The following is a 13,501-nucleotide window of genomic DNA, read 5'->3' on the forward strand; positions in this document are numbered from 1 at the left end:
TTGCCTTTGCTCCAGGTGGGTTGAGACCAATTGATGTATCTTAGATGGCCGCTTGTTGGCATTTAGGACCCCAGGTGTCACAATTCAAAGTGGGATGCACAATGTTTTCATAATAGAATTATTTTGCCCGTTGACTTAGAAGTCTCCTCAAACCATGTTCCCCAGACCCCAGCCCCTGCTCCGCTGACCTTTGAAGCTTTCATTTTATCCCGGAAACCTCTTTGCTTTTAGTCCAGTCGAATTAGGCTGACCTTCCTTGTATTGTATGTTGTCTTTCCCTTCACCCAAAGCAGTTCTTATCTACTGATCGATCAATAAAAAACCCTCTCCCTCTCTCCCTCCCTTTGTAACCACAAAAGTATGTGTTCTTCTCCATTTTTTCTATTTCTCAAGATCTTATAATAGTGGTCTTATTACAATATTTGTCCTTTTGCCTCTGACTAATTTCGCTCAGCATAATGTCTTCCAGATTCCTCCATGTTATGAAATGTTTCAGAGATTCGTCACTGTTCTTTATCGATGCGTAGTATTCCATTGTGTGAATATACCACAATTTATTTACCCGTTCATCCGTTGACGGACATCTTGGTTGCTTCCAGCTTTTTGCTATTGTAAACAGAGCTGCAATAAACATGGGTGTGCATATGTCTGTTTGTGTGAAGGCTCTTGTATCTCTAGGGTATATTCCGAGGAGTGGGATTTCTGGGTTGTATGGTAGTTCTATTTCTAACTGTTTAAGATAACGCCAGATGGATTTCCAAAGTGGTTGTACCATTTTACAATCCCACCAGCAGTGTATGAGAGTTCCAATCTCTCCGCAGCCTCTCCAACATTTATTATTTTGTGTTTTTTGGATTAATGCCAGTCTAGTTGGTGTGAGATGGAATCTCATCGTAGTTTTAATTTGCATTTCTCTAATGGCTAATGATCGGGAGCATTTTCTCATGTATCTGTTGGCTGCCTGAATATCTTCTTTAGTGAAATGTGTGTTCATATCCTTTGCCCACTTCTTGATTGGGTTGTTTGTCTTTTTGTGGTGGAGTTTTGACAGAATCATGTAGATTTTAGAGATCAGGCGCTGGTCGGAGATGTCATAGCTGGATATTCTTTCCCAGTCTGTAGGTGGTCTTTTTACTCTTTTGGTGAAGTCTTTAGATGAGCATAGGTGTTTGAATTTTAGGAGCTCCCAGTTATCGGGTTTCTCTTCATCATTTTTGGTAATGTTTTGTATTCTGTTTATGCCCTGTATTAGGGCTCCTAGGGTTGTCCCTATTTTTTCTTCCATGATCTTTATCGTTTTAGTCTTTATGTTTAGGTCTTTGATCCACTTGGAGTTAGTTTTTGTGCATGGTGTGAGGTATGGGTCCTGTTTCATTCTTTTGCAAATGGATATCCAGTTATGCCAGCACCATTTGTTAAAAAGACTATCATTTCCCCAATTGACTGACACTGGTCCTTTGTCAAATATCAGCTGCTCATACGTGGATGGATTTATATCTGGGTTCTCAATTCTGTTCCATTGGTCTATGTGCCTGTTGTTGTACCAGTACCAGGCTGTTTTGACTACTGTAGCTGTATAACAGGTTCTGAAATCAGGTAGAGTGAGGCCTCCCACTTTCTTCTTCTTTTTCAGTAATGCTTTGCTTATCCGGGGGTTCTTTCCCTTCCACATGAAATTAGTGATTTGTTTCTCTATCCCCTTAAAATATGACATTGGTATTTGGATTGGAAGTGCGTTATATGTATAGATGGCTTTTGGTAGAATAGACATTTTTACTATATTAAGTCTTCCTATCCATGAGCAGGGTATGTTCTTCCACTTAAGTATGTCCTTTTGAATTTCTTGTAGCAGAGTTTTATAGTTTTCTTTGTATAGGTCTTTTACATCCTTGGTAAGATTTATTCCTAAGTATTTTATCTTCTTCGGGGCTACTGTGAATGGTATTGATTTGGTTATTTCCTCTTCGGTGTTCTTTTTGTTGATGTAGAGGAATCCAAGTGATTTTTGTATGTTTATTTTATAACCTGAGACTCTGCCAAACTCTTCTACTAGTTTCAGTAGTTTTCTGGAGGATTCCTTAGGGTTTTTCATGTATACGATCATGTCATCTACAAATAGTGATAGCTTTACCTCCTCCTTGCCAATCTGGATACCCTTTATTTCTTTGTCTAGCCTAATTGCCCTGGCTAGGACTTCAAGTACGATGTTGAATAAGAGTGGTGATAAAGGGCATCCTTGTCTGGTTCCTGTTCTCAGGGGAAATGCTTTCAGGTTCTCTCCATTTAGAGTGATATTGGCTGTTGGCTTTGCATAGATGCCCTTTATTATGTTGAGGAATTTTCCTTCGATTCCTATTTTGGTAAAAGTTTTTATCATAAATGGGTGTTGAACTTTGTCAAATGCCTTTTCTGCATCTATTGATAAGATCACGTGGTTTTTATCTTTTGTTTTATTTATGTGATGGATTACATTAATGGTTTTTCTGATATTAAACCAGCCTTGCATACCTGGTATAAATCCCACTTGATCAGGGTGAATTATTTTTTTGATGTGTTGTTGGATTCTATTGGCTAGAATTTTGTTGAGGATTTTTGCATCTATGTTCATGAGGGATATAGGTCTAAAATTTTCTTTTTTTGTAATGTCTTTACCTGGTTTTGGTATCAGGGAGATGGTGGCTTCATAGAATGAGTTGGGTAGTATTCCGTCATTTTCTATGCTTTGGAATACCTTCAGAAGTAGTGGTGTTAACTTTTTTCTGAAAGTTTGGTAGAACTCTGCAGTGAAGCCGTCTGGGCCAGGACTTTTTTTGTTGGAAGTTTTTTGATTACCGTTTCAATCTCTTTTTTTGTTATGGGTCTATTTAGTTGTTCTACTTCTGAATGTGTTAGTTTAGGTAGGTAGTATTTTTCCAAGAATTTATCCATTTCTTCTAGGTTTTCAAATTTGTTAGAGTACATTTTTATGTAGTAATCTGAAATGATTCTTTTAATTTCATTTGGCTCTGTTGTGATGTGGTCCTTCTCGTTTCTTATTTGGGTTATTTGTTTCCTTTCCTGTTTTTCTTTAGTCAGTCTAGCCAATGGTTTATCAATTTTGTTAATTTTTTCAAAAAACCAGCTTTTGGCTTTGTTAATTTTTTCAATTGTTTTTCTGTTCTCTAATTCATTTACTTCAGCTCTAATTTTTATTATTTGTTTTCTTCTGGTGCCTGATGGGTTCTTTTGTTGCTCACTTTCTATTTGTTCAAGTTGTGGGGACAGTTCTCTGATTTTGGCTCTTTCTTCTTTTTGCATGTGTGCATTTATCGATATAAATTGGCCTCTGAGCACTGCTTTTGCTGTGTCCCAGAGGTTTTGATAGGAAGTATTTTCATTCTCGTTGCTTTCTAAGAATTTCCTTATTCCCTCCTTGATGTCTTCTATAAGCCAGTCTTTTTTCAGGAGGGTATTGTTCATTTTCCAAGTATTTGATTTCTTTTCCCTAGTTTTTCTGTTATTGATTTCTAGTTTTATTGCCTTGTGGTCTGAGAAGATGCTTTGTAATATTTCGATGTTTTGGATTCTACCAAGATTTGTTTTGTGACCTAATATGTGGTCTATTCTAGAGAATGTTCCATGTGCACTAAAAAAAAAAGTATATTTTGCAGCAGTTGGGTGGAGAGTTCTGTATAAGTCTATGAGGTCAAGTTGGTTGATTGTTGTAAGTAGGTCTTCCGTGTCTCTATTGAGCTTCTTACTGGATGTCCTGTCCTTCTCTGAAAGTGGTGTGTTGAAGTTCCCTACTATGAATGTGGAGGTGTCTATCTCGTTTTTCGATTCTGTTAAAATTTGATTTATGTATCCTGCAGCCCTGTCACTGGGTGCGTAAATATTTAATATGGTTATATCTTCCTGATCAATTGTCCCTTTTATCATTATATAGTGTCCTTCTTTACCCTTTGTGGCGGATTTAAGTCTAAAGTCTATTTTGTCAGAAATTAATATTGCTACTCCTCTTCTTTTTTGCTTATTATTTGCTTGATATATTTTTTTCCATCCTTTGAGTTTTAGTTTGTTTGTGTCTCTAAGTCTAAGGTGTGTCTCTTGTAGGCAGCATATAGATGGATCGTGTTTCTTTATCCAGTCCGTGACTCTCTCTTTATTGGTGCATTTAGTCCATTTACATTCAGCGTAATTATAGATAAATAAGTTTTTAGTGCTGTCATTTTGATGCCTTTTCATGTGTGTTGTTGGCCTTTTCATTTTTCCACGTACTTTTGTGTGCTGAGACGTTTTTCTTAGTAGATTGTGAGATCCTCATTTTCATAATGTTTAACTTTATGTTTGTTGAATTGTTACGTTTTCCTTGAGTTATGGAGTTGATATTCCTTTTTGTGGTTACCTTATTATTTACCCCTATTTTTCTAAGGAAAAACCTAACTTGTATCGTTCTATATCGCCTTGTATCACTCTCCATCTGGCAGTTCAGTGCCTCGTATATTTAGTCCCTCTTTTTGATTATTGTGATCGTTTATCTATTGATTTCCATGATTTCCTGTTATGTGTATTATTTTGTTTATTTATTTATTTTTTAGAATTAATCTTACTTTGTTTGTTTTTGTGCTTTCCCTATTTGAGTTGCGTTGATATCAGGACGTTCTGTTTTGTGACCTTGTATTGTGCTGGTACCTGATATTATTGGTCATCAGGCCAAACAGTCTCCTTAAGCATTTCTTACAGTCTTGGTTTAGTTTTTGCAAATTCTCTAAACTTGTGTTTATCTGTAAATATCTTAATTTCTCCTTCATATTTCAGAGAGAGTTTTGCTGGATATATGATCCTTGGCTGGCAGTTTTTCTCCTTCAGTGCTCTGTATACGTCGTCCCATTCCCTTCTTGCTTGCATGGTTTCTGCTGAGTAGTCTGAACTTATTCTTATTGATTCTCCCTTGAAGGAAAACCTTTGTTTTCTCCCTGGCTGCTTTTAAAATTTTCTGTTTGTCTTTGGTTTTGGCAAGTTTGATGATAATATGTCTTGGTGTTTTTCTTTTTGGATCAATCTTAAATGGGGTTCGATGAGCATCTTGGATAGATATCTTTTCGTCTTTCATGATGTCAGGGAAGTTTTGTGTCAGGAGTTCTTCAACTATTTTCTCTGTGTTTTCTGTCCCTCCTCCCTGTTCTGGGACTCCAATCACTCGCAAGTTATCCTTCTTGATAGAGTCCCACATGATTCTTAGGGTTTCTTCATTTTTTTTAATTCTTTTATCTGATTTTTTTTCAGCTATGTTGGTGTTGATTCCCTGGTCCTCCAGAAGTCCCAGTCTACATTCTAATTGCTCGAGTCTGCTCCTCTGACTTTCTATTTCGTTGTCTAATTCTGTAATTTTATTGTTAATCTTTTGGATTTCTACATGCTGTCTCTCTATGGATTCTTGCAACTTATTAATTTTTCCACTATGTTCTTGAATAATCTTTTTGAGTTCTTCAACAGTTTTATCAGTGTGTTCCTTGGCTTTTTCTGCACTTTGCCTTATTTCGTTTCTGATGTCTTGAAGCATTCTGTAAGTTAGTTTTTTATATTCTGTATCTGATAATTCCAGGATTGTATCTTCATTTGGGAAAGATTTTGATTCTTTTGTTTGGGGGGTTGGAGAAGCTGTCATGGTCTGTTTCTTTATGTGGTTTGATATGGACTGCTGTCTCCGAGCCATCACTGGGAAACTAGATTTTCCAGGTAATCAGCTAAAAAAAAATGCAGTCAGATCCCTATCTGAATTCTCCTTCTGGCTCAGGGTATTCGGATGTTAATGGAGCCGCCTGGGGAGGGTCAGGGAGGGATCAGAGAGCTAGGCGTGTAGCACCACAGAATATAGAGCTGATCCCCGCGTTCACGCTCCACCTCCGTCCACCAGAATCCCGGCAGGACGGCTCCCTTGCTGGGACGCTACTCTCCCCGCTCCAAGATCAGTCACTTCCTCCCGGGGATTTCTCCCTCCGGTGCGCCGCACCGCTCGCGCGAACTGAGTGGGGGTGGCCCTCACGAACAGCTGGGCCCGCCCCCGGGGTCTATTCAGGGGAATGCGCTCACACCCCGCCCGCTCTCGCCAAGATCCCAGCGGGACGGCTCCCCGGCTGGGACGCTGCTCTCCCTGCTCCAAGACCAGTCACTTCCTCCCGGGGGTTTCTCCCTCCGGTGCGCCCCACTGCTGGCGCGAACTGGGTGGGCGTGGCCCTCACAAACGTCTAGGCGCCCCCCCGGGGTCGCTTTAGGGAAATATAGGTGATCCCCACACTCGCGCCTCGCCCGCCTCCCGCCAAACTCCCGGCGGGACGGCTCCCCGGCTGGGACGCTGCTCTCCCCGCTCCAAGATCAGTCACTGCCTCCAGGGTATTTCTCCCACCAGCTGCGCCGCTACGCCGCCCGCGCCAACCGGCTAGGCTCTCTCCCGGGATGAGTTTGGGGGGTAGGGCTGGGCCCTTTGTCTGTGCCGTCTGCCCCCCTGGGCTCTGCCCCAGCCCGGGCTCCGAAGGTCACCTGCCTGGTACTCTGGCTCTTAGTTCTGAAAACGATCGCTGTCTGCCTGTATTTGTTCATTCTCCGTCTCTAAGTCTGTGTTTGTTGTTCAGAGTTCGTAGATTGTTATATATGTGATCGATTCACTTGTTTTTCCGAGTCTTTGTTGCAAGAGGGATCCGGCGGTAGCGTCCACCTAGTCCGCCATCTTGGCCCCGCCTCAGAATATTTTCTTAATAGATTTTATTATGCCAATTGACTTAGATGGCCCCTGAAACCATGGTCCCCAAACCCCCGCCCCCGCTATGTTGGCCTTCAAAGCATTCAGTTTATTGAAGAAACTTCTTTGCTTTTGGTTTAGTCCAATTGTGCTGACCTCCTCTGTATTGTGAACTGTTTTTCCCTTCACCTAAAGCAGTTCCTATCTACTATCTAATTAGTGAATGCTCCTCTCCCACCCTTCCCCCTCTCATAACCATCAAAGAATATTTTCTTCTCTGTTTAAACTATTTCTCGAGTTCTTATAATAGTGGTCTTATACAATATTTGTCCTTTTGCAACTGACTAATTTCACTCAGCATAATGCCTTCCAGATTCCTCCACGTTATGAAATGTTTCACAGATTCATCACTGTTCTTTATCGATGCGTAGTATTCCATTGTGTGAATATAGCATAATTTGTTTATCCATTCATCCGTTGATGGGCACCTTGGTTGCTTCTGTCTTTTTGCTATTGTAAACAGTGCTGCAATGAACATGGGTGTGCATATATCTGTTCGTGTAAAGGCTCTTACTTCTCTAGGATATATTCTAAAGTGTGGGATTGCTGGATCATGTGGTAGCCCTATTTCTAGCTTTTTAAGGAAGCGCCAAATTGATTTCTAAAGTGGTTGTACCATTTGACATCCCCACCAGCAGTGTATAAGTGTTTCAATCTTTCCACAGCCTCTCCAACATTTATTTATTTATTTAGGTTGGCGTGAGATGAAATCTCATTGTAGTTTTGATCTGCATTTCTCTAATGGCTAATGATCGTGAGCATTTCCTCATGTATCTGTTAGCCACTTGAATGTCTTCTTTAGTGAAGTGTCTGTTCTTATCTTTTGCCCATTTTTTAATTGGGCTATTTGTCTTTTTGCAGTTGAGTTTTTGTAGTATCATGTAGCTTTTAGAGATCAGGCGCTGATCAGAAATGTCATAGCTAAAAACTTTTTCCCACTCTGTAGGTAGTGTTTTTACTCTTTTGGTGAAGTCTTTGGATGAGCATAGGTGTTTGATTTTTAGGAGCTCCCACTTATTTAGTTTTTCTTCTGCATTGTTAGTAATGTTTTGTACACTGTTTATGCCATGTATTAGAGCTCTTAACATTTTCCCTATTTTTTCTTCCATGGTCTTTATCATTTTAGATTTTATATTTAGGTCTTTGATTCATTTTGAGTTAGTTTTTGTGCATGGAGTGAGGTATGGGTCTTGTTTCATTTTTTTGCAGATGGATATCCAGTTATGCCAGTACCATTTGTTAAAAAGATTGCCTTTGCCCCATTTAACTGTTTTGGGGCCTTTGTCAAATATCGACTGCTCATATGTGGATGGATTTATGTCTGGATTCTCAATTCTGTTCCATTGGCCTATGTATCTGTTATTGTACCAGTACCAGGCTGTTTTCACTACTGTGGCAGTATAATAGGTTCTAAAATCAGGTAGAGTAAGGCCTCCCACTTTGTTCTTCTTTTTCAGTAATGCTTTACTTATCCGGGGCCTCTTTCCTTTCCATATGAAGTTGGTGATTTGTTTCTCTATCTCATTAAAGAATGTCATTGGAATTGCATAAAATGTATAGATCGCTTTTGGTAGAATAGACATTTTTATAATGTTAAGTCTTCCTATCCAGGAGCAAGGTATGTTCTTCCACTTAGGTAGGTCTCTTTTGGTTTCTTGTAGAAGTGTACTGTAGTTTTCTTTGTATAAGTCTGTTACATCTGTGGTAAGATTTATTCCTAAGTATTTTATCTTCTTGGGGGCTCCTGTAAATGGTACTCGTTTGGTGATTTCCTCTTTCATGTTCTTTTTGTTAAAACCAAGGTTCTTAATGCTACTCAAATAGATACACGTAGGAATGGAACTTTTGGTGCAAAACGCACTGTGCATCTGACAACTTAGGAAGAACTGAGAAGACAAGCTCTGGAAAACTGCCCGAGGCGAATCAGAAAGCGATGACGAAGTTGCCGAAACTGAAGATGGATGTGAACAGTCTGAATATGACCGTTTCTTAATATGTGAGTGAAAAAAGCAGTATCTCTAAGTCTGTATTGTTTTACATGCCATGTGATTTTAAATGTGCATGTAACACTAAATTATTAAATTAAATATTGTAGTAGATATATGGGCGTCCCTGGGCAGCACAAATGGTGAAGCATTCAACTGCTAACCAAAAGGTTGGCGGTTCAAACCCACTCAGAGGCACTTGGGAAGAAAGGCCTGGTGATCTGCTTCTAGAAGGCTACAGCCTTGAAAACCCCACGGAGAGTAGTTCTACTCTGCACACACAGGTTCTCCATGAGTTGGAATTGTCTTAATGGCAACTAGTTTGGTTTTCTGGTTAGTAGCCATGATTGGAGCCCTGGTGGCGCAGTGCTTAAGAGCTTGGCTGCCAACCAAAAGCTTGGCAGTTTGAATCCACCAGCCACTCCGTGGAAACCCAATGGGGCAGTTCTACGTTGTCCTATAGGGTCGCTATGAGTCAGAATCAACTGAATGGCAACAGGTCTGGTTTGGTTTTAGGCGTATGACTACCCCATCACTAAGCCCACCGCCGTCATCTATATATTCAGGTGGACAAAGAGCTTTATTTGGATCTTCTCTCTGGGATGGGACTGGGCTTGTGTTATCACCCTGGTAAAACCTGGCTAGTAGTAACCACAATTCCAGGTATACACAGCTCACCTTTCCTAGAAAGAACTCAAAGCACCTTTGCGTGCATTGCGTCATCACCTAACCTACGTAAAAAAATCAGGGTACAAGGTGCTGCCAGACAAAGGCTCTAGAGCAGGAGTTTGTAACCTGGGGTCTGTGAACTTGGGTGGATAAAGTTCCTTCTTCATGGTTACTAACCTCTAACTGAAGTTTAACATTTCCCTCAATCGTGAATGGAGGCAAGAACCCAGGGCAGTGGTTCCGCAGTAAAAATATTGGCATCACCTGTGACTATGTCACTAACAGAAATCAGACATTTTCTTTTCATATTACAGTGGTTGCAGACATCTTGAAATATTTTTTACATTCTTCACTACTTAGACATTACGGTAGCTACTAGATCTGCTGGAAATACTGTTTAAGGAGGCTTGGTGGTGCAATGCCAAACTGCTCGGCTGCTAACATAAAGGTTGGTGGTTTGAATCAGCCCAGTGGCCCTGCAGGAGAAGACCTGGCGATGTGAACAAAACCTGTGGCCGTTGAGTGGACTCTGACTTGTAGCGACCCTACAGGGCAGAGCAGAACTGCCCCACAGGGTTTCCAAGGAGGAGCTGGTGGATCCAAACTGCTGAACTTTTGGTTAGCAGCCGAGCTCCTAACCACTGCGCCACCAGGGCTCCCCTGTAAAGATTACAGCCTAGAACACCCTAGGGGGCAGTTCTACTCCGTCGTATGGGGTTGCTATGAGTTGGAATCGACTCAATGGCATCTAACAACAGCAGAAATACTGGTTGATGCATTCACAAAGAAACACATATATTTCTACGTCACACACTTCAAAATATCTGGGCACCACCCCTTCCCATTCACAGAAGGGCCTGCTGCTGGCACGTTGTCACTCTGCACAGAGGGTCTGGTGCGGGGGTGCTGGTCCGGTGCGGGGGTGCTGGTCCGGTGCGGGGGTGCTGGTCCGGTGCGGGGGTGCTGGTCTGGTGCGGGGGTGCTGTGCGCGTGCCTGGCTCTCCCGTGCAGACCTTCTGGAGCCCTCGCCCCACTTCAGAAGGTGACTGCCGGCAGCGCGGGGGGTCCCTGCCTGTGCGCCCTCACTTTCCAATTTCCTCTCTGAGTTTTAGGACGGTTCTACATCTCTTCCTAACCTTTCCGCTTACATTTTTATGTGTTGTGCTGAGCATTAATCTCCTCTTAAAAATTCTTACGCGTACAGTCAGTGAGACCGAGGAGCGCCTTCGCAGAGGAAAAGAGGCTTCCAGGCCGTGGTATTTCTAAATGGAAGGAACACCTATGACTGATGAGAAGCTACCAGCTTATAATAAATACCTGGGACCTTGCCTTGCTGTAAAGCCATTTATCACATCGGGGATTCAGTGCCACGTGAGGCCATCTGAACCCCTTTAGAGGAGGGGCTAGAAGACCTTGCGGCGTGGCAGTTTAACCCTGGATGTGCAGACTGTCTGGCATCACAATTCTAGTCCATATCCAAGAACTCTGGATGGGTGCACCCACGGCCACTCCTCTCACGGTACCTTTTTCTTCAGTTGTATCATGAGTTTTCTGTTCTTATGGGTTTTGCTGTGTTGCTGGATGCCGCAGAATCAGCCTCACAGCGATCCCACGCACAACGGGACAAAACGCTGCCCAGTCCTGTGCCATCCCAGGATCAGTTGTGGATGGGACTACTGCAATCCATAGGGGCTTCACTGGCTGATTTTGGGCAGTAGATTGCCAGACCTTTCTTCCTAGTCTGTCTTAGTCTGGAAGCTCTGCTGAAACGCACAAGCCTGTACTGACAGGTGGTGGCTGCACGTGGGGTGCACAGGCCAGGAACTGAACTCGGGGACATTGAGAATTCTACTGCTGGACCACCAATGTCCCCCTTAAAATTAGCTGCTACTGTTAAAAGAATAGTTTGAAAATTCAAGTTTTTTGGGGAAAGGGTGTGTCCTTAGGGAGTGCAAAACTATGTGTTTAAAATAATGCTTTTCGGGCAACAAAACCGGTCTTTGATTACAAAGGAAAAACTTATCCAGTGACGTGGGGCTATGACGGGAGCTGCACCCCCAGGCATAATTCTAACCCTTTGATTAAACCGAGAGAAGCAAGTCTGGAGATCTGGATTGAGGCCACTCATTAAAACCTTACGGATCACCTCCACCTGCGAGGGCACCATGTACCTGCTGACGCTCGTGTTGCAGTGATTTGCAGACACAATATTGTTGGTGGAAGTGGTCAGGCGGGAGGTGGTCTCCTTCTCTGCCTGGGCCTTCTTGATCTCCCGGTAGTCATCTTCGTTGTCACACTGTGTGGAGATAAGAGAACACCGGTCAGCTTGGGCTTCAAGGGGTCATAACACGCTCAGGGTTACTGACTTCCCCAGAGAAAGGCCTCCCAGAAGACTCGCTCATCAACTTCTCCCCAGAAGTCAATGCAATCCAGCACTCCTGCCCGGGAGGTTCTGGTCAGCTCCTCAGAGGAGGCTGACGTTCTGTCAGCTTGACTACTGACAGCTTATGGAGAAGAAAGCCTGGCTCCATGATCAAATTCCAGAGGGAACACTCTCAACTAGGAAAACTGCCCTGCCATCAAGAGGCCCAGGGTTCAACCCTCTAAAGACCTGTCCTGGAGTCACGCTGTAGATTCAGCGCCACCCATTTCGGCATCTCCTGGTATCAGAATATGGTGTGATGAGCTGAACGGGGGTAACGCTAGTGACAAGCATGGGACTTTCTTTTGAAATTCATGTCTTTTGTAAATTTCAAGCCGAGGTTGTCCACGGCTAGTGCCTCATGCCTAGTTAACAATCACTGTCCCATGACACCCGAGAAGCCTTCAAGTGCTTTTGCAGAAAACTATACTTTGGATTCTCATTTTGAAGATTATGTTTAGCGTCAGGTGTGTACAAGTGCACTGCAAATACGTTCCATAAAATTCCATTTTCCGTGAGACAACAGGAGCCCGGCAACAGCCTGGCCAGGCGCTCTGAGGCCTTTTCCAGGATACGAGCCCAGCATCCAAGATAGGAGACGCTGACCTTCTCTCTCTAGATGGATCGTATGACCACACCATCTGTCACAGGGGTCCCCGATGCTCACAACGGAACAGGGATCTGGTGGAGGGCCCGCCCCAAAGCTCTGAATCCCCCACTCCTTGGCTCCACAGCTCCCGCAGGGTGGACTCTGCCTGTCTCCCAGCCGGTACTGTGGTCTTAGCACCCACGATGCCCAGTAAAGAATGCTACAAAAATGTCCTCTCACTTCCCTTGTGTCTGTGTTTGCTGATGAGTCGTTAGATTTTATGAGTGGAGCTGGGTGTCAGGCTTACAATGAAGCTTCATAAGTTAGAATAACGAAGGCCATGGATCAAATTTTTCAAATACAGAATATTATGGGATTTATATGTATGCTTGTCTGCATTTCTCTCAATATGTACATGTCCATACAGCTGTATTTCCAATCTACATGTTTACCAATTTCTATCTTTGTCTACATCCCTTATTTCTACATGTATGTGTACATACAGATGTGTATGTGTGTATGTACACAGATATTTCCATTAGCCTATCCATTTATCCGGAGCCCTGGTGGCGCAGTGGTTAAGAACTCAGCTGCTAACCAAGGAGCTCAGCTGCTCCTTGGAAACCCTGCAGGGCAGACCTACCTTGTCCTATGGGGTCACTAGGAGTCAGAATTGACTTGATGGCAAAAGATTTTGCTGGTTTATCCATCAATTCCATAGGGAATATCTGGACTCATTCCCAAGTGATTGATGGATTGATTCATTGAAGTACTTACTAAGTGCCAGGTAACGTATTAGGTTCTGGGGAGAATTTAAAAATCTGGTAACATCCAGTTTTGGCCTTTAAGGAGGTCGAGATCACGTAAGCGATTACAGCAGGAAAAGCAAAGATGGAGAGACAGCACAGATACTGCGGAGACGGGGAGGAAGCAGCTGTAAGCTCTGACGAGAATTCGAATGGCTTCCAAAAGTATCTGCCATGTTTCTACAGCTTCACCATCTCCAAGCAACATCTCTTGATGGGCATGAAGCTCTGGCCAGGGGCTGTCCTGGGGCA

General features: G+C 42.8%; 1 protein-coding gene across 7 annotated transcripts in view; it reads right to left on the reverse strand.

Moving 5' to 3' along the window:
• The window catches only part of AFF3 (ALF transcription elongation factor 3), a 667,929-nt gene that overhangs the window by 42,386 nt on the left and 612,042 nt on the right, over positions 1-13,501 (reverse strand). For all 7 annotated transcript variants that reach the window (XM_023552564.2, XM_064268477.1, XM_064268478.1 and 4 more), the window contains one exon: positions 11,604-11,728. In XM_023552564.2, the coding sequence (XP_023408332.1) occupies positions 11,604-11,728 (125 nt within the window). The remainder of the gene's footprint in view (positions 1-11,603; positions 11,729-13,501) is intronic.

This window comes from Loxodonta africana, chromosome 15, assembly GCF_030014295.1.
Source record: "Loxodonta africana isolate mLoxAfr1 chromosome 15, mLoxAfr1.hap2, whole genome shotgun sequence".
Classification (NCBI taxonomy): Eukaryota; Metazoa; Chordata; class Mammalia; order Proboscidea; family Elephantidae; genus Loxodonta; species Loxodonta africana.